Source organism: Seriola aureovittata, chromosome 14, assembly GCF_021018895.1.
Source record: "Seriola aureovittata isolate HTS-2021-v1 ecotype China chromosome 14, ASM2101889v1, whole genome shotgun sequence".
Taxonomy (NCBI): Eukaryota; Metazoa; Chordata; class Actinopteri; order Carangiformes; family Carangidae; genus Seriola; species Seriola aureovittata.
The window spans coordinates 5462501-5483643 of NC_079377.1; the positions used below are offsets into that span (position 1 = coordinate 5462501).

The following is a 21143-nucleotide window of genomic DNA, read 5'->3' on the forward strand; positions in this document are numbered from 1 at the left end:
TAATGTACACGTAATAGCACTGCTTAATACTGGTGATACAGGTGATACAGTCAGGATATAAGTGATTATCTGGAGAAGCAATTACAAAGCACATGCTTATTATTAACATAATGGAGAACCTCTATTATTAACCTGTTTGCTTTCTTGCAGTAAGAACTGCAAAGACTTTGGTTTATTTCACTTGGAGAAAAAAGTATTAACAGGCAGCATCAGTGCATGCAAAGTCAAACATGGAGTGTATGAATAATGTGTGATGGAAACACGTGTTAACTGAATAAATGCTTGAGTTATAATTTCTCAACTTGGGTGAGAAACTCATCTAATGCAGTGAAGCCAGTGAGCTTTAAGCGGGACTCCATCCTCACAGCTAGCTGGTTTGACCATTGTGAGGTTCCTCTGATCTCACATACACAATGTCATTTGCTTAAAAAAAAAAAGGACTTGATTGAGATGTCAAACAAATCCACTGTTAATAACAGCTGAGACTCTCCCGCTGTCCAGGATTTAGGTTCAATAGCTTTTTATAGAATCTGAATCCCTCATTCCGTCTGTTCTTCAGGACTTTAGTTTTCCCTCTTGCTGCGAGGAGCTGCTGAAATGAGTCTAACATGTTGTACAGTATATAGTATTAATTCTACTCTATCATTTACTAACGTCTAATTAATAATTGCTGGTTAATCTTCCAAGCACTATGCTGCATTTGAAGATGAACCAGTTGCACTGGCACGTGCAGCTTAAGTTGAGGAACTTGAAAATAATTCGATGGTTTCCAGATAAATGTTTAAGCAGGTGGCTTGTAATCGTTCCTGTCTATTGCTCCTGTTTTTACATGGCAGTACGTATTCCTATTTGATATTTAGCTTAACGCTGACCTGATCCGTTTGATAACTGGTTGCTGCCAAAAAGAAAGACCTAGAAAGACTTTTAGCCTCACACGAAGATCTTAACAAACTTCCACATTTTAGAAACTTGGACCCAAAAACAAAACTGAACTTCATTAGAGTCCAACCATGACCATAATGGCTCCTACTTGTGCCAAGGGATATCACTAAATATATCTTCATGCTGTTGCAGAGCACGGCAACGGCTGATACCCCGCCTTGACAAACACGAGAAGGCTGAGTATATTTTAGAGAAAGTCTGTTTCAACTGAGATGCCAAAAGAATTTCACACAAAAGCAAGACAAAATGCCACATTTGTGTAGAATAAAACATTTCATTTTGGTCACAAATTTCATGGCAAAAACCCAAAATTAAAGTGAAGAGGACAGATAGAAGCTTCCTTTCTTACATACTAAACTAAACTAAGACTCTTACTTGAGATTAGGCAACGATGAGAAGCTTTAGAGTGCACCACACGCCAACACATCATCTCATACTTACTGTGAAAAGCCAAATCCATCATACTGGGAGTTTCATGCTCGTACAGTTTGTGCTACTCAAAGACACAGTGTGAGAATCCAGCTTCAACATATCTTTGTTTGTATATCTTTTTTTCTTTGTTTGTTTGTTTTTTTTTTCTACCCATCTGCGTTATCGTCCTCCCCATGATACAGCTGACCTCGCTCATCTTCTAGAAATACATACATACATGCACGCATGCTACATACAGCCTGGAGCCAGAACTAAGTGCTACAATTTGCGATCGAAACCGCAGAGACGTGACACCATCTCACCAGAGAAGAAGAAGATGGGGGGAAAATGAAATAAGCCAGCAGACTGAAAGATAAACACACACCCACTGATACACACACTAACACGCACAGACAGCGTACTCACTCACACACACGCGCACGCTGATGAATTCGGCGGACTGCACACTGAATAGCTAGAGGGTGGAAACTGTTCAGATGTTGCAGAGACTGGCCACTCCGGTGAGAGGTGAGCCGAGTGTGTTGCCTGCAGAGCGCCTCTCATCTGTTTGACGTGGTATTTGTCATTTGGGACAGCCACAACCGGAGCCGTGGTGGGCCTGCAGCTGATACAATGTGACGGTTATGCAAGGCCGTCTTATCCATCACAGGGGAGTGGCCCACATTCTCTGACTCCCAAATTACCGTCCTATTTGCAGGGCCATACCCTCACTACAACCCCACCTATCACCAGCTGATCTATGGTGTGCCAACAAAGCCAAACAAGGTGTCATCTTGCCGGGACAAATAGGCAACAAGAGACTTATGGGCAGGTGGTAATCCTTCTCACATGCTTCAACTGTGCGATGTCGGAAAATTCGTTTTATTGTGCCCACGAGCCACTGTACAAGTTGTACTCCCAGTCTCATATTTTATTCTTTCTCAAATGCTGTTAGAACATCTTCTGTCCTTCTTCTCTCATGCATGCATTTGAACAGAGTGTCAAGAAATACAAGTGTGTGTGGCCTTTAAAAAAAAAAAAAAACTCAGCTGAGAGTGAGAAAGAGAAACGCCATTCCCTGACCTCAGGCCAGATCCGCTGGATTTCACCAACAGAGGTGAGCAAAAGAGCAGCAATAGCATATTTTAGAGAGTTTCACGCCATTTATTAACTTGCGCCCTTACCTTGCTGAGCTGACTGGCCGGTGAGCCGCTGTTGTTGACAGTGTGGCATTTGAAGTTGAGCCAAGAGTCCCCCACGGCATCACTTTCTCTGCTAGTGCCCTTGTCAGTGTGGTAGTGGCTGTCAGGGACGGGGGAGGGGGCAGATGAGGGGGGCCGTTGGAGTGCCGTGCAGGACAGGCCAAGGAAGTTAGATGGCCGGATCAAAAAGGCCTCCAGGGCTATGTTAGCAGACACCTGATGGAGGGAGGCCAAGGATTAGGAGTGGGGGACAGAGTGGAGGAAGAGAGGGGAGGGCAGAGATTTGTATATTAGTCATTTAGCAGATGCTTTTATCCCAAGTGACAGCAGGAGGGAAAAAAATAGACGGAAGCGAGAAGAAACAAAGAGAGGAAGCAATTTATCTTTCTCTAGCCTCATTCCAGCTATCTGCTCGAGCCAAATTAACTGCTCATTATTCTAAACCTCAAGAAAAGAGGTAAAGCTACGGGACGTTTAGTCAGATAATCAACCTCTGCCCTGATGACTGTGGCTGTGAGTGTGGGTGTTACTGTATGCAGGGCTTAAAGTAAAAAGAATTAAAAAGAATTCCTGAGCCTGAAACGTTGTTGTTATTTTGTTTTCTTGGGGGGCATGTGCACAGTATTTAAAAATACTATATGTCGACATTAACTGCAACAGCTATAAAGTGCGAGCAACTTCTGGACAATTATAATTTGGAAAAAAAGATTTGCACATACACATATAACATTTTTCTCTATTCTCTATAAAATTATGTGCAATGTAAAATACAACTGTAAACAATACTGCTATACTATAGCAACATTTAAATGTTTCCTTCAGAAAAACAGATTATAATGGGAAATAAATAAATATTGAAGATAAAAAAAATTCAGTAACACTGAAGTGCTTAAAGAAGTGGTAAACTGAAGTTTTAAGTGAAATGAAGAAGGCCACGATCACTTATTTCTTCGTTCTTTTTGGGTTGTAAACAAAGAAACTGAAGGACAGATCATGTTCAGCAGTGAACGTGCACACATGTATTTTTGATCGCAGACACGGTCAGTCATTGATGACAGATTGTCAACCGTAACTGCCGCTCCCGGTAACGTAGTTGTATGTTGGAGTGCGCGGACAACAGCTTTATGACCGGGGTCCATTCATGACGAGAGAGCAATTGTTTTTTTGTTTTTTTAACGTAGGTGGCAGACAGTTGCTTCCTCCAGCACACCCTGCAGAAACCAATGCCCTGCTCTTTCAAGCCGCTGGATCCTACACTGCCAGCGGTGCCAAGACCCGCCCCGCTCTGCTCCTGATTGGTTAGTGAAGTTGGTTAGGTTCAGTGTCTGGTTGGGTTCAGAGCGAGAACTGCTTTCCTCTCATACCATTGATAGGTGAACTTTATTACCTCGAACATGATAAACCGTATCCACAACAAATTCCAAAGTATATTGACTTTTAATTTTTCATTTTTTTTCTTGCACAGCGTTACGCCGGAGATCCGGCACGGTACCGGAATACTTTAAGCCCTGTGTATGGTCGTCCTGCCATACCTTAGAAATGGCCTGATTGTCTCCAGTCAGTGCCAGGTCAGCGATGCGCTCCACACACTGGACGATGCGAGTGCACGCCCTGGCCTCATTCTGGGCCATCCACAGGATGTGCTCCTCCACTAGCATCATGTTGCTGGCTATGTCTGATATATAGTCCCCCAGCTGTGGAAACACAAGCAGACATGTATGCAAATGTAAGCACGTTCACAATTACATATAAACTGTATGTACAAAGCCCACACACACACTCACTCCAAGAGGCAGACTCATCATGCACATCAATCATATCCGCAACAACAGGCGCATTTATAATCTCCAGTCTCAACTGTGAGGGAGGCAACGGTGGCTTCATTCATTATAGGGAGATTTAATTTAGATTAGCAGCTCCAATGGGGCATAATCACTTCCTTGAGATGGCAGTTTGCTATTTACTTACTGTACTTCTCATTGTTGCTTCATTTGACTGTTCTCTATGGGATGAATGAGGGTGGTCTCCCCACCATTGTCTTAGGAATGATAAAACGCAAAGTATCTCCTCATAATATCTCCTCCAGAGTGACCTATGATGACTAATTGGACAAGTGAGAGCTAATATTGATTCTTTTCACTGACTAAGCTCGACACCCTCCCCCTCCACAAAACCTGACCTTCAGCGTTACGCAAAGCCCTGCGATTGCCTCTGGCCGAAGACAGAAGAGAGGTTCACTCAAGGTAAAAACGTAGCTTGCCCAAAAAGAGATGCATCTTCATAACCATAATTGTCATTCAGAGTCCATCGCCGCCATGGGCAAGAGGAAAGCGTATGAGGTGAAAAGTTAAGCTGTCTGGAATCGATTGAAGGATTGAAGCCGGAACGATGACAGCGTGTTGCCATGTCTTTTAGGGCTCTCGCTTCAGTGTCCTTTTCTGGTTGCTCAATTAGGGCTCTTAAGAAACCCTTGCTTCCTTCAGATGAGCTGGTCAAAGGTTTCCTGATAAACCTCATCTTTTAATGCAACAGCAAAACATAGCTTTCAGAAAACTGTAAGCAAGCAAATGCATGAATACTGTAAGAATGTACTGTAATATAAGAATGGGAGAAGTACGGGGGGGGGCTGTATCAGACTTTTTCAAAGGAAAGTGTTCCTTTATTTTGTCATCCTTTTTTTATTGTGTTGTTATGTTTATTATGTGATGGGTTATTGTTCTTTTCCATCCAAGCCCTGTGTGGGATGTAATTGTAACCAAAAGTAATGAATCTGAGTTAAAACAGATAATACAAAAGCAATAGAGGACCACTGAAGTAAATCAAACCATAGGCATCCCATAAAACAAATAAATAAATAAATAATAATAATACGTACAACACAAAACAGAGAAACCAAACCAATCCAAATAACTAAATCCAAAAAGTTGTGGTGTGCCTGCATGATACTCAAACACAGATAAAGACATAAAAAAAAACGACATTACATAAATGATGGACGTACAAGTGTGATGCACCTTATCTATCTTTCCCATATTGTCATAAATTTTTTCCGTTGCAATATAATATAAAAAGTAATTCTTTGAATCCTAAAGATTTCACAAATAAAATCAATCTTGGATTAAGTCCTAGATCACGTTCACATGTTATGGTGTAAACAGGCTGTGGTGCATCTCTGTGTATTCACTCTTACATCTCTGCGCTTCTCCACCAGCCTCGTCAGTCTCTCCACCAGGTGTGTGACAAAGATGACGTCCATGACGTCGGTGAAGTGCGCCGCCCTGCTGGTGAAGGCCACTAGCTGCTGGCCTAAAGGCTGAGCGTTGGTGGTGTTAATAGATATCTGGAATAAAAAAAAAAAGCAATATTCAAAGAGGATGATCACACAGTCCATCAACTCAACTCAACAGAGACATAACATTAAACAGCTTCGACAACATGTGATAAATAATAAATGAATGCAATGCTATTTCATGTCACACATGTAGTTTTGTGAACATGATTCCTTTAATGTGGTACAAGAATCCCATGAGCAATGCAGAATGAAGTCAGCCTGTCTTCAGTCACTTTTTATTATGTATATAAAGGCATACATGCACAGATCTGCAAATACCTGCAGGCTACAGATGAATCAGTACAGATGTTAGTTTCTGTATTCTAGGAATATTAAGTTATTAAATCTTGCTGTTTGTCTGTGTAGGCTGGCAAATATGTAAAAGGCGACATGTCGAACATCATGGTAAACATGTGGAAAAAGACTTGTTTTCTCTGTGTGCACTGATACCTGGGTGAGCTCATGCAGCACGCGGGTCAGTTCACTGGCATACGGGCACTGGGTGTAGTCCTCCTCGGCCCAGCGTCCGGCCCGGTCGCAGCGCCGCCACGCCTTCTTCTCCCTCTGGCTGGAGGGGTTAGGAGCGCTGCCAGAGGGATGGGGGGCAGAGCCAAATGTGGCAGGAGCACAGGGCAAGAAGGCCAGGATCCCAGCGAGAGTCTTTGGCCACCTGCCACACGAGACATCTCCAAATGATCGGGACTGAAGTGAATGCAAGAATCTACACTCACCGCACCAGATGGCAATTTCATACTCCCTGTACTTAGGAAATTATTAATTTGCATATTTGATTTACAGCTAGCTCTAATTATTTTTGCAGAAGACTGCCAGATTCTGATACTTGATTGTGAAACAATGTGCTGTGTTATTAATGACTTCTGACTTAATTAACTATTTACTAACTTTATTAATCAATTTTATTGTCTTTCCACTTTGTGTACAATGAAACTAACAAACTAACTAAATAACTTTTTTTATTTTTCTTTTTTAAATGGCAGAATGCACTGAAAAGGCAGTGTAATGTCTTCTGTGGAGGAGTAACCCAGTAACCCAGATAACATTGTCAAGGTTATTTTGGACACGGCTTGAAGTTTACACATTACAACAGAAAGCTCTGTTACAAACTGAGGGGGCATGGAGGGTGAAAGACGATAGAAATGCATCATGTGTCGAGCTTGACCAACACTAAGGCCTAAAAGTCAGGATACCTCGACATCTGGTGTTTTGATGGTGACCATTTTCCTTTTTAATGTGCCTCTGGCAAGTGCCACAGCTCTATGAAAGCGCAATACTAAGTCGAATGCATACCCCTTTTAATGGGCACCACAAATGCGCATGAGAATGATGTGTATTTGAAGCAGAAACCTGATCCTTTCTCAGCCTTAAACAGTAATTACAAGAGTTGTTCATACGGCCATGCAAAGTTCAGTGAAGTGTCCTCTGAAGCAAGAAATGAGACTTCCTCAATAATGTCATCAAGAGCCAAGTCCTGGAGCTGCTCTACCGACCAACCTGTGATAGGGGCCGGGGTGATTTTAAATTTTTCATTTTATGGGTAATGCCTGTTAGTGTTTCAGTAAAATAAAGCTCGTTTGAGTGTAAAAAGTCAGCCAAACAATCACAGTCCACTACATTAGCCTCCATTTCCCTGGTAATAAAAGTACTCCCGAGTTTTGTTCCTTGGTGCTGTTGTAGATTAAAGGTATTTTTTTCCCCTGCCTCTTGCAGCCTTAGGAAAGAGTTTCAATTTGTCTACAATCAAGAGGAAACATGTGTCTCGTGTTCTGGTTTTCTCCTTGAGGCAACATGAAAATCTTCCTGGAGAAAGTTAGCTGGAGCAACGCTTAATGTGACAACACTCTTGACTTCCTCTAAATGAAAACAAAGGAGCAGGAGGCTGGTGGTCTGTTCCGAGGGTAGAGACCTGCCATCCCTTTGCTCCACACCCTGTCCTCTTTCCCCCCCCCCCCCCCCCTCTCTCTCTCTCTCACTTCACATTGTTGCAGCAGCAGCAGCAGCAGCTACTTAGTAATAAATGGCGTTAATTTCGCCCCCAACAAAAAAGTGGGCTCATTTTCCAGCCCATTACTCCGATGCTCCAGCAGAAACAAAGCCTCTGTGCTTGCTGCACTAGAGGTAGGCTGTAAAGTACAGCAGCTAGTAAGGAGAGTACACGACAACAGCACACCCACGGGGCAGGAGGGGTGGAGGATGTGACTGTGTGTGCAGAACTGCAAGGTTTCCAGGCGGTCACAAGGAAAAAGAGGAGTGATGGAGGGCGAGGAAATGTGTCGTCTTTGTTCTTCTTATTATATGAATCCTCAGTCACATGAATATGTGCTCTAGTTTTTTATAGTCTTGCTGTAAAGTTGGATAACATGGAGCTGTAATGTTTGTGACAGTTTTCACAACATACGTCCAATTATTATTAAAATATATGAAGTGTCCACCACTGTGTGTTCTCGGTTCTGGTCTTTCGTGGTTAATGAGCCTGGTGCAATGCAGACCAGGTGTGGCGGATTTTTTTCAGGTTGAACAAAGACCAGTGTCAGAGTCAGACTTAAATATCTCGACTGCACTGTACGTGGAGAGATAATAGCAGAGAGTGAGTGCTCTGATTACAGTATTCATTTTTATACAGAAGACTCTGTAATTGGGAATATTTCTGCTGAATTAAATTATAACGAGGTTAAACTATTATTTTGCTGGAACCCGCCTGGTATCAGCTCTGAAAACCAGTGATTACTGTCCATTAATGCTAATTAAACAGAACTAAAAGGTAAATGAAGAGTACACTTAAGATTCAAGGTTTTGGTTTATCTATATTACTTTACTTATTTTTCAACTGATGAAAGAAAAAAAAACTTTTTTACAGATTAGTTTTTGTGTAGATTAAACAAACAGGATATCAGGCTGCACAGTGAGCTACCACCAAAAAAGTATTAAAACCAACATTTAGAACCTCTCAGCGACTTCATCTTGCTAATGTCGGTTAGCACTTTCCCAGTGTGTGCGTTAAAAAATACTACCTTGTGTTCAGTCACATTAGTCCACATTCACTCAAAGTAAAGAAGGTGACATGGATGACACAGGCACTAAGACCGAGCCTCAGGCTACGTCCGACCTAATACGGTTTAGTTTTACAATGCATCACTTTTGCTATGTTTACATCTGGCGTCCACACTATTCCGGAGTTCTCAGGCGCCTAAAACTGAGACTTTCAGAAACGCAGCTGGACTCATTTTAGTTTGAAAACCCCTGGGTAGCATTGCAGTCTGGATGGGCAGAAACTGAGACTTTTGGGAACAATGATGCCTTGCCTGCTGATCGATTCAGTCACGAGTACCTGACAGTGGTGAGTGCAACATGGATAGCGACCAAAGGTAAAACCACCAATGCGACACCACTTGGAACAGAATCACATTGCTGAATATGAGTACATGGCTCAAAAAAAACAGAGCGAGACAGATAAGCACCAAAGTAATCATTCATTAATCATATTCGAGGTAAAAGTTTGAAATAATCATGATATTAGCCCAAGTTTTTAGAAAAATTTTGTTACCCTTAGCACAGTCTTTGCGTAGCTTTATTTTTTACCGTATAGGCGCGAGAATCTTAGCAAATTAGCACATCTCCCAAAATGTTGAACTATTACTTTCAGTCCTGATTGACATGATAGAGCTGATATTATTTGACCACACGTGGACTAGCGGGTGTACGATGCACGGTGTGAGGTGACTCACCTGAAGTCCCCCTTGTTGTTGGTGACTCTGTCGGTGGGGCAATACGGTGCCGATGTCTCCAGAACAACTATCTCCATTTGCTGAGAAGTGTTGCCACGGGAACTGGTCACCAGGCACTCCCAGATGCCAGCGATGCCCACGTCGATGTTGGAGAGGATGACCTCGCTGGAGGAGGAGGAAAAGAGGCGTAAAACTGAACGTGCGTCTGCGTGTTGGTGAACTTGTTCGTATGAGCATCAAATGTCTTTAAGCGGTTTGTACAAGGTTCTGGATCAGGATGTGGCCTCAGGTTTGGGGTTGAATATAGTTTTAGGATTAGGTTTGTGTTAGGACTTGATTTTAAAATGGTTTGGATTATTTTTTGGATTAGTTTGAGGATTAAAGTTAGTCCTACAGCAAAAGGGTTAAGGTTAGGGCAACATCTTAAGGATTCTATCGTCAGTGGAGAAATGTGTGTGCATGTGTGTGCTTCACAAAAATCTAATTTATTCGAGAGACCCTTGTGCATGTATGAGTATGCACTGGCTTAAAATGTTGGCTGGGAGTTAAGATGATCATTACTCATGCTTATCTTTCCTACTTTGTCACAGCGATTCCTATCTCAATGGAAAATGCCTGATTAAACAAAAGATGGTGAAACAGTGACAAAGAGCCAATGCAGGCCATTTGCCAAGGCGACTTATCTTGAGGATTTTACTCCTTATGAAAAAAAGGAGTAAAGCCTGCAGAGATTGCTAAGCAACGGGCATTATCACCATGGATATACTACCTCTATAAGAAATGCCAACTGTTTAATTTCCAAATACAATCCAGTTGTAGTCAAATATACACTTTGCTTTGTGTGTACTCAAGAGGGTAATACCTTTTTTGTGATTTAATTAAGCTGTGTGTGTGTTCATAATACAAGTCACAGTACACCACTGTATAAAGTTTTAAATGCAACTTAGGGAACAATGGCACACAAATGGGAATGTGTGACAGTTGACATTAAAATGATAAGTGACGGACTGGACAAGAAACTGAAATCTTCCAGAGTAAAGATGATTAGAGGCTGAGCGGCTCTGATGTGGAGAAGCTGTAATCCCGGAAAACGTTTCTCAGAGGATGTGAGGGAAATATTTATTCAGAAACATTAAATGCCTTCATATTGTCTGCTTCTCTCTCTCTCCTTCTCCCCTTTTGCTCTCAGTATTCTTACTACTAATATAATGCTTTTAGTCTTTTAGCCCAGCATGCATGTTGTGAAAGGCAGTGGAAAACCATCACAGTACTGACGCACAAACCCAAACACATTCACCCCTCCTGGCCTTGAATTCAAGATTTGTATTTCACCTTAACTGCATGTGTTTGGAGTGTGGAAACAAACTGGAGCATCCATGCAAACCAGGGCTGCACAATTAATAGAAATATAATCGAAATCGCAATATGGCCAAGTGCAATATCCAAATCACAGGAGCTGCAATTTTTTTTTGATAAAGGTAAAATGTGTCACTACATTAGTTTGCATTGTTAGCCCCATAAGTATTGTGGTGCTACAGAGACGCCCCGGCCTACAGATCATATTCTCCAGACGTACCAAAACATGTCAACATTTTTGTTTGGTAAAAGACCGACAAAAATCGCATCATCATCATTCAAATGACTGAATGCCTGATGCCAACTAGCGGCCGGAGGCTTAAATAAACACAAGACCACGTCACAAAACCACTGCCACCATGTAAACTATTGGTAAAATATCGATATAGTATCACGTCATGAAATATTGCAATATTTTAGTGTATCGATATTTTCTTACACCGCTAGTTAATGCTAACATTGGCTATTTAGCAATAGCAAAATTTATAGTAGCTCCTTTAAACAAATGTTAAACATAGTCTTGTTCCAGCTTCTCAAATGTGAGGATTTACTGCTTCAGTTTTATTTTATGGAATGAGGATATTTCACTAATATGTAACATTTTATAAAGAAAATGATTAATTAATCAATTGATGAAGTAATTGACAGTTTAACTGATAATGAAAAACCCTAGTTATTATTATTTTACTAGTTACAATAATGAACAGGTAGTAGCATGAAAGGGTAATCCTGTAACCTTCTGTATAGCAAAGCACTATTAGGCTCTATGTAGAAAGTGGCAGACTGGAATATGGTTCAGAGAAGCCAAAAAAATGTGGAGCAGTATTTCATTAGTGTATTATGTAGTGCAGTATTTTACATAAACTGTAGTTAATTGACTTAGCAGAAGACACTTTTTATGTAAAAGAAATATGGGAACTATACATGAATACAATTACTGAGGACAAGATATGGGAAGAGTTATGTGCTGGTTGCCATAAAGGCATCGATAGTCATTCCTACACAGAACTAGAAATTGAAAGTAGGTTATTTAGAAGCCCAGCAATTGTGTCAATGCTTGATAAAGGCTCCTCAATAGCTCTATGCTGGAGGAAGTGCGGAATGGTAGTGGGTCGTTCTCATATTTTATGGGATTCTGCCAGAACATAAAAGAGGAGGTCAAACAAATCATGAATATTGATATCCCACTAGGTTCAGTGTATTTTATACTGAGGGGAGTTCCTGAAAAGGTAAAAAACAAAGACTAAAGGTATGTCTCACAGATTCTTTTAATGGTTGATAAACTGGATGAAAGTACTCGCACCGAGCATAGCTCAGTGGACTCAAAGGCTAAAACAAGAAACAAACAGCTGAGGTGTGAATGTGCTCTCAAACAAGTAAGTAAGACTAAATGGATTAAAATGGAGACTTATCTCAGTATATGATACAAAAGCACCAAGGCAAACAAATGCAAGTGAAGAAATAAAGAATGCAAAAATGACAGGTCATTAGTCAAATGTCAGTCTGAAGTAGCAAATTAGCTCTAATGACCTTCATTCACCAGAGGGGTAACACAGTAAGATACTTTAACGTTTCCAAATCACAGCACATTGTGCTTTAGTGTGAATTCATCTCTGCTGCTCCACTGTTTGTTTAGCGAGAGAAGGCAAACAGAAATCAGAACGTTCCCTGCACCGAACGGACCCATGACTTTGCTCCAATGACTTTATGTGGGCGAGTTATGAAAACGAATATAATAAGTCCTGATTTCATCTTCTGTGTTCCACTAAAGCTCTCTTTTCTGATTGCTTTTCTAAAAGGCCCTAAATCAGATTTGAACGCTTGACTGAGATGATGACATTCTGGGCTGGAGAGCAAAGTGTATATGTGTGTGTGTGTGTGTGTGTGTTTCTGTGTGTGTCTGTGAATACATGTGAGGGTTTTTACATGTGCATAAATACATTTGTTTGTTTGTTTTGTCTGAAAGTCTCTTCTGGGCATTTTTAGCTGGTTTTGAAGGATTTTTTTCACCAGTCATGTAATAGTCTGGACAGCAGCTTTTTGAAGTATTGTCATTAAGACAGATTTCTACAGACCGTAAGAATGGCTGCATGCTTCACTAAATCGCACTGTAGGAGTGAGTCACTCTCTGACATGACTGTCATGGCATGTGTGTGTCAACTTTACTCAAACTTTTAGTTTATGGAGAGATTCTGAACTGTAACCCAAACCTTTACCTCTCCTTCACACGCTTATTCTGTCTCACACAATATCACACACTGTTTCACTCTCTCTTGATCTCTTTCTCTCTTGATCTCTCTCTCTCTCTCTCTCTCTCTGGGTCTCTTTCCCCACCTCCCCCCTTTAAAACAACATCCTCCCTCTTCCACAGGATGTAAGTTGAGTTTAAAGTGTGGATGGGCTTCATATTGAAACCCTCTGGGCTCAGTCCAGATATCAGCCGCTCTCTGCAGTTATATAACAAACCTCAACGAGGACATACGCTGTCTGAAACTCTAATCTAAACAGATAATATAGATAACATATTGGAAGGTGAAGTGAAAGACCAAATCTGTTAGTCATGCTTATCAGACTCTATTTGCACAGGACTAGTATTACATGAGGCCCGCAGTAATTCATAGAATACCCCTCAGACTCTGTTTAATAAAACCTTTTCCACAGGATAATGAAATTGGCAGGAAATACCAGTTTTCCATGTTACAATTACTGCATTTAAAGCCAGGATTTCCCCATTTGCTTATTGATTTTGCAAGACCTCCCTCTATAGACTCCACTAGATTAAATAAAAGAGAAAAAAACTCACAAAGAATTAGTGGGACTGTTTTTCACCAACACTAGGCTGGGGATAGATAGAGCTATAGCTTCCAACAAACCCGCCAAAGAAATCACCTGTCTGATTCCTGTGGTTCTGCTGTAATGTCCAGTTCATCTGGTCCAAAAACACCTCCCGCTGCCACAGCAAATTTAAATCCGCTGGAAACTGTGTGATAAAAACGCCTCATTACATTATCATGTGACATCAGTATGACAGGAGCAAAGAAGGAAGTCAGGTGATGCTATTACAGGGCGACAAAGTCTGAGTAGGCAGGAGGTCGCGGTGGATCGGAGACAAAACAGACACAGGAACCTGCTGTTCGTTTCCTGTTTCCCAACAAGAGTCGACACTGGGGTTTTTTTTTTGTTTGTTTTTTTGTTTGTTTTAGAAATCATTTGTTCCTTAACATTAACCATGTGTTTATTATTGTCAGACGATGAAGCTCCCTTGACCTTAACAAAGTGCTTTTGAAACCTAACTGTTCTCACAGCGCGGTCACATCATAAAAACGGATTATTTATTTGCTGTTGTGGAAAGCACAGACAAATGATGTCATCCCGCCTGTAGAGGCTAGAGACTAAAGATACTGCGACAGTAATAGAAGATTAAATGGTTGGTTTATCATCACCAAAATGTGGAAGTAAAATCATTAGCTGACTATTCATTCTGTCGCCTTGCTGATCAATAATAATCTTTTATTAATCTTCGACTCAATCAGTGTGCTTTTATTTCTGTGCCTGTGTTTGCAGAAAATCCACAACAATGCAGCTCTCTGTAGGGATTTTCTACTGTCCCTTATATGTTTGTCCAGATGTGAGCTGAGTTTCACAAAGTTCACAGTTAACTGGGTGTCTAGTATTTTGAATCATCTGAAGTGTTTTTAGAAGGCATTACACTGAATTGCCTCGTGTCTGCACCTAGCCTTGTTTATTCATGTATTTACAACAGCCTCATCAATAAATAATTAAGCAAGCCCCAGTCTATGGATGTAGACAATTTACAATATACTCTGACTTTGCTTTACAAATCATTTAATGGAGCATTTGTAGGCAGTTAAAATAACTTACAAGTCACCAAATGTCCCCTGATGTGTGGACTGCTTTTATGATCAGTGTTGTCAGTGTGTTAGTCTGAGCAGATCATTTTGTATTCAAAAAAACAGTTGGTGAAGTGTAATTAAATCTTATCAGTCATTTACTATTCTTTCAGAGGAATGGTAATAAATTACGACTGGATGATGATGGTGATGGTTATGATGATGGTCATGACGACGGTGATGATGATGATGATGATGGAGGTAGAGGTTGTGGTTTTGTATGTGTGCACTGTGCGATTACATGCATGCAAGTGTGTGCGCCCAAGCTGCTGCACTTGTCCTCTCTCACCGTGCAGTCTGGAGAGGGGACAGTTACATCATCGCTGAACGTGGGCCAACTGTCTGAATGCTGGGAAATACACAGGGAAATACCCCACCCCCTCCCCCTCCCCCTGCCCCCTCGTCCCCTACCACACATCCACACCCAGCCACCCACCTCTCCCTCTCCCTCCCGCCACTTGCCTCTCAGAGGAGAACTTCACTACTGGAGGCGTATTCTCCTGCAGCCTCATCACAAACGTCCCCGGTGACCTGCTGCACCCAGACAAAACAAGGGGGCCAGCAGGGGAGGCCACCCAGCAGCCAGGCCAGTTCTCAGAAAAAAAAAAAAAAAAGGTCATCCTCACACTACAAACATACGAAGAAATTGCTCCAGTATGTGGAAAGCAGTAGGGCAGGGACACACATAAATCATACACAAAGCACTGACCTAAATCCACCATAACACTGCACCATTGTGGAGCAGCACCCAAAGGACTCATTAGGAACATTTATGTTCACGTGCCTATATTTAATAATTTGTTTACATAATCTTGCTAACGCGGCTGTAAAGTTGCGAATAAAATGAAAACTCGCAGATTACAGTTTGGGAATTTGTGACAGCACTGCATTTGAAATGTGCATTTTTGAACCTAAGCTTCAACTACTTTCTTGAATATTCAGATGCAGGAGGAGTAATACATTCTGCACGTTAACATACACGCGGGCACATGTGCATATTCAGTATGTACACAGACACAAACGGAGGCGTAATCTGATTTGATGAACATACTATTCCCATTGTAGCAGCATCCAAAGCTCCTTATCTTAACTCACTCTATCCATTACTCTACAAGTCTATTGTGTAGACTGTTAATAATTTACACTTCACTTTTTCCCTGTTGAACTTCACCCAATGCAACTAAGAGCTTATGTTTTTCTTTATTGACTGAAACTGGCAAGCAGCAAAGTGATGAACCGAGAGGTAAAACTGTATATGTGTAGACATAATCAAATTTGGTGTCCTTAGCAACTGATGCTGCACAGAAGCTCAGTTCAAGACAGAAAATGAGGAAAAACATGAGGACTTAAAGAAAATACAGTAGAATGCAATAAAAGAGGAAAGATATGTGGGTTGAATTTAAAGAAATTCAAGTTTGTTTGTTTGTGAGCGAGAGCAGAGAGTTTTAGATAAGAAAAACAAAAAGAAAGCTTTAAAGAGATCACCAGCAGAGACAGGAAGGAAGAGGCAAGCCAGAGACATTTTCCCTTTTCCCTTTGCTTTCAGTAATATTTCCCAACCAGGTTCCTCATTTTGTGCAAGATTAGCCTGATTAAAAATGGAGAGGATTAAGAAAGATACATCCAAAGTGTCTGCTCCAGTTAGCTACAGGGTTCTAAAATGTTTGATTAATGAAACATGAATCACAGGCTGGTCCCACTGCTGCTGCTAGCATAGCTGACACTGGGAGTTTGGCCTGACACCATTACTCAGCAGGAGTCTGGCCCACATCGCAGAGCCATCAGGCCTCATGGGGTCTGGGTTTTTTTTTTTTTTTGCTGCTGCTCACTGCGAGCTATGTAAACGGATCAGCTTATCGGCCCACCTGCGCCACCAAATGAGATCCTGTAATGACACAGTGCACAGTGGAAAAGTGGGAGGAAGCAGTGAAAGAAATACAATGCTGCAAAAATGACAAAAAAAAAACGCATTTAATAATGTTATGCCTGATTCAGTGAGCAAAAGCTCATGTCATGATTTGAACGTCTATACTGGCTCTTTGCCTGATACAGCCCAAAGCAGGATAAGCAGAATGTAGCTGAGAAAATAGCCTCAAAACATTTTGGGTTCACCTTCAAAGAGGTCATTTCACTGTGGCTTTGGCATCTCTGCTCGCATTGCTGCAACACTATGCGACAAATCCAGATGAGGGCTTTAAGCCACCCGCTAAATCCTGTGTATTCAGTCTTTCCCCTCTGATGGGGCATGCAGGGCGAGGCTGGCTAATTTAGAGGACATTTATCCAAGGTGAAAGAAATCAACATCCACCATAATGACTAATGTATTGTCCACTGCGGTTAAACAAGCACTGACAGCGTCTGGTATGTCAAAGGCCAGAACATTAGTTAGATTTTTTTTTTTGTTGTTTTTTGACTAAATGAGTGCTGGATCAGTGAAGTCACAGGACTCTAATTTCCCCCACACGTCTCTCAGCACCGCAATTTCAGATACAGCTCAGGGCGAAGGGTGAAGTTCAGCCCAGGCACAGCAGATTGTTTTTGTTGGACCCAGCTCTGTTATACACTCATCAGCTATGGAAATGATGCCTGCTCCTTGCAGGTTTTTCTACAGGAGAGACACATTTTAGGTGCCAAGAGCAACATGACCCGAACTGTTCCACTTGAAGGAGAAAATTGTATTATTTGTGTACACAAGAGGAGAGCGGTGGATAATTGCAAGCAGGGGCTCTAATCAGAATAGGAGCAATGAGAAATTCATCATGTTCTATTGGGACATTTAGCTGGAAAAGTAGAGACAAAAACCTGGAGAACAGTTTTTTGCGCAATGGGAGAGATGCAGTGGTGGGGGGAGCCGTAGAGTTTGTGATGATGGGACTGGAGACCCAGACGGCTGGACCAGGAGCTGACAGATGTAACTGGTCAGTAAACAGCCAACAGAGGGTCAGTAGCATAAGGAGTTCTCCCTTCACTGACACCTAACAAGACACCATAAGGACCCCTCTCCTCTCTGATGGGCTTAGATATGAGGCCAGTGACTTCTCACTGCTGTTGCACATTAGTGGATTTTATGTTTACTGAGAGTGAGTAGTTCTTAACCTTTTTTGGGCCAGTGCCCCCCTACCCATTATCCAGGTCCCATACCACCCCCATCAGATAAAATGGCTAACTGTCAAAAATTATGATTATTATTATCAATGAATCTTCGTATTAGTGCCATGGCTGCTCAGCTCCGAGGCACTCCTCTACAGCTAGAATAGCTAAGAGGAGTGCCTCGGGGCGGAGAAAACCCCGGTAATATATACATCAAAACGTGTGTCTTGATCCCGAAAGAGGTGCTATGACTTTTGGTGTTAAAATTCCAATTTTTCCCAAAGTTATTCCCAAAATACTGGGAATAAATAATGCATTAGGAATGCATTGGAATTTTCTTTAAAAACCCACAAAATTAAAATTTCACCTTTTTTCTGAGTCACCCAGCTCTCTCATATCTGCACGTAGAAATGTGATTCAAACTATAAAACGGAGGAAAACTTAGATGAAGAAACACCTCAGCCCCACTTTGTGCTGATGTCGATAGTCTTGGAACTCTTAACCTTCAACCACATTATATTTTAAGTTTAACATGACAAAAGTAGAGGCTTTCCATACTCAAATTTGCAGTTAAAAGTTTGATTTATTTAGATTTTTTATTTAGAAAGACTTATCATTGGAAGTACATGAAAAAACAAGAACAACCCATGCAATGAATAAATAAAAACACATGCAAATGAATACCAAACTACAAAAAACAAAGACTAATTCACCCTGAATTTTGATTGTTAAACTTCAGTCAAAACAAAATGCATCATGAATGAATCACACTGACTGGCTCAGCATAGTAGGCTACTTTAAATTGAGTTACTGAAGTGACCTACTCTGAATCATCAGAGTCACAGTGGTGACACAGCGAAACCTTTGCGTGCGCACACGAAATCTACATGCAATAACAATAAGTAAACAGTGTGCCCTGGAGTACACGCAGTAACACTTTTAGTCTTAAGCAACCTGAATTTCTTATTTATACCTTTTTGAGGTTGACAGCAGAGGAAAACACCATTAAAATCAAAATACAATTTAGATGTTTTAATTGTAAATGATGGGAAGAAACCGGAGCTCCCGGATTAAACCCAAGATGAGAAAGAGGGAGAGGGAGAGGGGGAGAGAGAGAGAGAGAGAGAGAGAGACAGACAGACAGACAGTTAGACAGACAGACAGAAAGACAGACAGATGTCCCTGAACATGAGCGGTATGAGGCCTAAGTTACTAATCGATCTTATTTAGCCTTGAACCACTTGAGGGGTTTGTTGAAAGCCCTCCCCACTGCAGAGAAAAACCTGGACACTCTGGACTTCTTTGGGGGACGATTAGCGAGGGCATCCAGATGGATTTCTAGATACCTCACAAGGGCATCATCAAAAGATGTGTCATCTGATGTCATTACAGCCTGCAGAAGTTTTTCTGGAGCGCCAAACTCCATCTGGAGGTCTTCAAACACGGCCTTGTAGATTTTTTTCCTCCTCTTCTTGGTGTCTTTGTCAGACGAGCCACGGATGTTGATTATGTCCGACAGACGATCGGTGAGGGCGTTCGGGTCTGGTCCCTGTGGAGATCCCTCTGTTTTCTGAACTTTTACGAGGAGCCTCATGAGAAGAAGAGAGTCGAGGTCCGTGGCCATGTTAATTGATGGAAGTACATTAGCTCGCTCCTTAGGGATTAACACAGGACTGGGGCGACGTCCAGGCTCAGAGCACTTGGCAGATGATGTACTTGGAACCGACCTGTTTGGGATCGAATCATCAAAACAGACCGTGATAGCCAAGTCATTGCCATCATCATCATCATCATCCTCCTCCTCTTCGTCCTCATCACCATCATAATAATGATAGAAGGATTTAGATGGTCCAGCCTCACAAGGACGTGGTGTCTGTGTTGAACACGAGGGTGGTGTTCTCTGCCTGACACTGGCTTCAAGGGACTCTGGTGTGGTGGTCCTGACCCGTGGTGTGGTGGTCCTGACCCGTGGTGTGGTGGTCCTGTCCTGTGGTGTGGTGGTCCTGTTCTCCGGTGTGGTGGTCCTGTTCTCCGGTGTGACACTCTTCCTCTCTAGTATGATGCCACTCTTCTCTGGTGTGGCGGTCCTGACCCGTGGTGTGGCGGTCCTGTTCTGTGGTGTGGTGGTCCTGTTCTCTGGTGTGACACTCTGGTACTCTGGTGTGATGGTCCTCTCCTCTGGTTTAGTCAGCACGTTGGTGATTACGTCTTGGATTTCAGTCAGAGCACCAGACACCTCCTCGCTGTAATTTGTCTTCTCTGCTGGGTCTTTGTCCATGCAGAGCAGCAGGTTCTGCAGGAGCTTTCCCACCATGTCCTCTGCCATGGCGTACATGACTTCGGGAGAGAACTGAGTGTCACCCCCTCTCCTGGTGAACCCAGGGATGACAGAGTCAGAGAGACGTCTGTCCGTGTCAACCACAGGAAACTGATATGTCTCGTCAGTCATCAGACTATTGTAAATTTTATCAATCAGGACCTTTGAAAACTCCCTGATGTCGCCGTTGTCCTTGATGTCTTCTAGTGTTTTGCTGGCATGTGCTCCAGCATCCTTTGTCTGGCGTAGTTTTTCATACAAGATGTCAACATCAGTTTTAATGATGTCGAAATCAACTGGAGACTTTCTGTTCATGCTGTGTATTGTCATCCTGCTGGTTGATCTGGCATCTTCAGGTGTTTTCCTGGAAGACTCTGCCATCGCTCCTGGTGCAAGGTAGTCTTCTTTAAACAGTTTTGCCTTACAGGACCTCGAAACCTGTTTGAGACTCACCAGAAACTCTGAGTCTTGTGCCTTAAACTTGTTCTTCAGCTCTGCCATTGTTTTTTCAAATTGTCTTTGGGCAAACCCGAGAAATTTGCATCTTTCACTTATTTCATTTGCATCAGTGGCGTCGTCTGCACGTGTGTCATGTGAGGCAAAAAACTCCCTCACCTTGCCCACAACTAACCTCATATCAAAATGAGGTGTCTGTAAGCTGCTTTCCTCGCTGCACGCCTCAATGTGTTCAAAGTTATCATAATGCAGGTCTTCTCTTATGATTTTCAAAATATCATACGCTGCATCCTCAGCTTTCAGGGAGATGTCAGTTTGGGGAGAATTTGTGTTCTCTTCTGCCATGTCTGGTGTCTCGCTGGACCATTTGACGAGAATGTCAGT

At 42.0% G+C, this 21143-nt stretch overlaps 1 protein-coding gene across 2 annotated transcripts in view; it reads right to left on the bottom strand.

Annotated features, from left to right (window-relative positions):
• LOC130181290 (adhesion G protein-coupled receptor A1) overlaps window positions 1-21143 on the bottom strand; it is a 171668-nt gene that overhangs the window by 101566 nt on the left and 48959 nt on the right. For both annotated transcript variants that reach the window (XM_056395349.1, XM_056395350.1), the window contains exons 8-12: window positions 9630-9794; window positions 6337-6556; window positions 5746-5895; window positions 4088-4249; window positions 2538-2771 (exon numbers count right to left, since the gene is read on the bottom strand). In XM_056395349.1, coding sequence (XP_056251324.1) covers window positions 2538-2771; window positions 4088-4249; window positions 5746-5895; window positions 6337-6556; window positions 9630-9794 — 931 coding nt within the window. The remainder of the gene's footprint in view (window positions 1-2537; window positions 2772-4087; window positions 4250-5745; window positions 5896-6336; window positions 6557-9629; window positions 9795-21143) is intronic.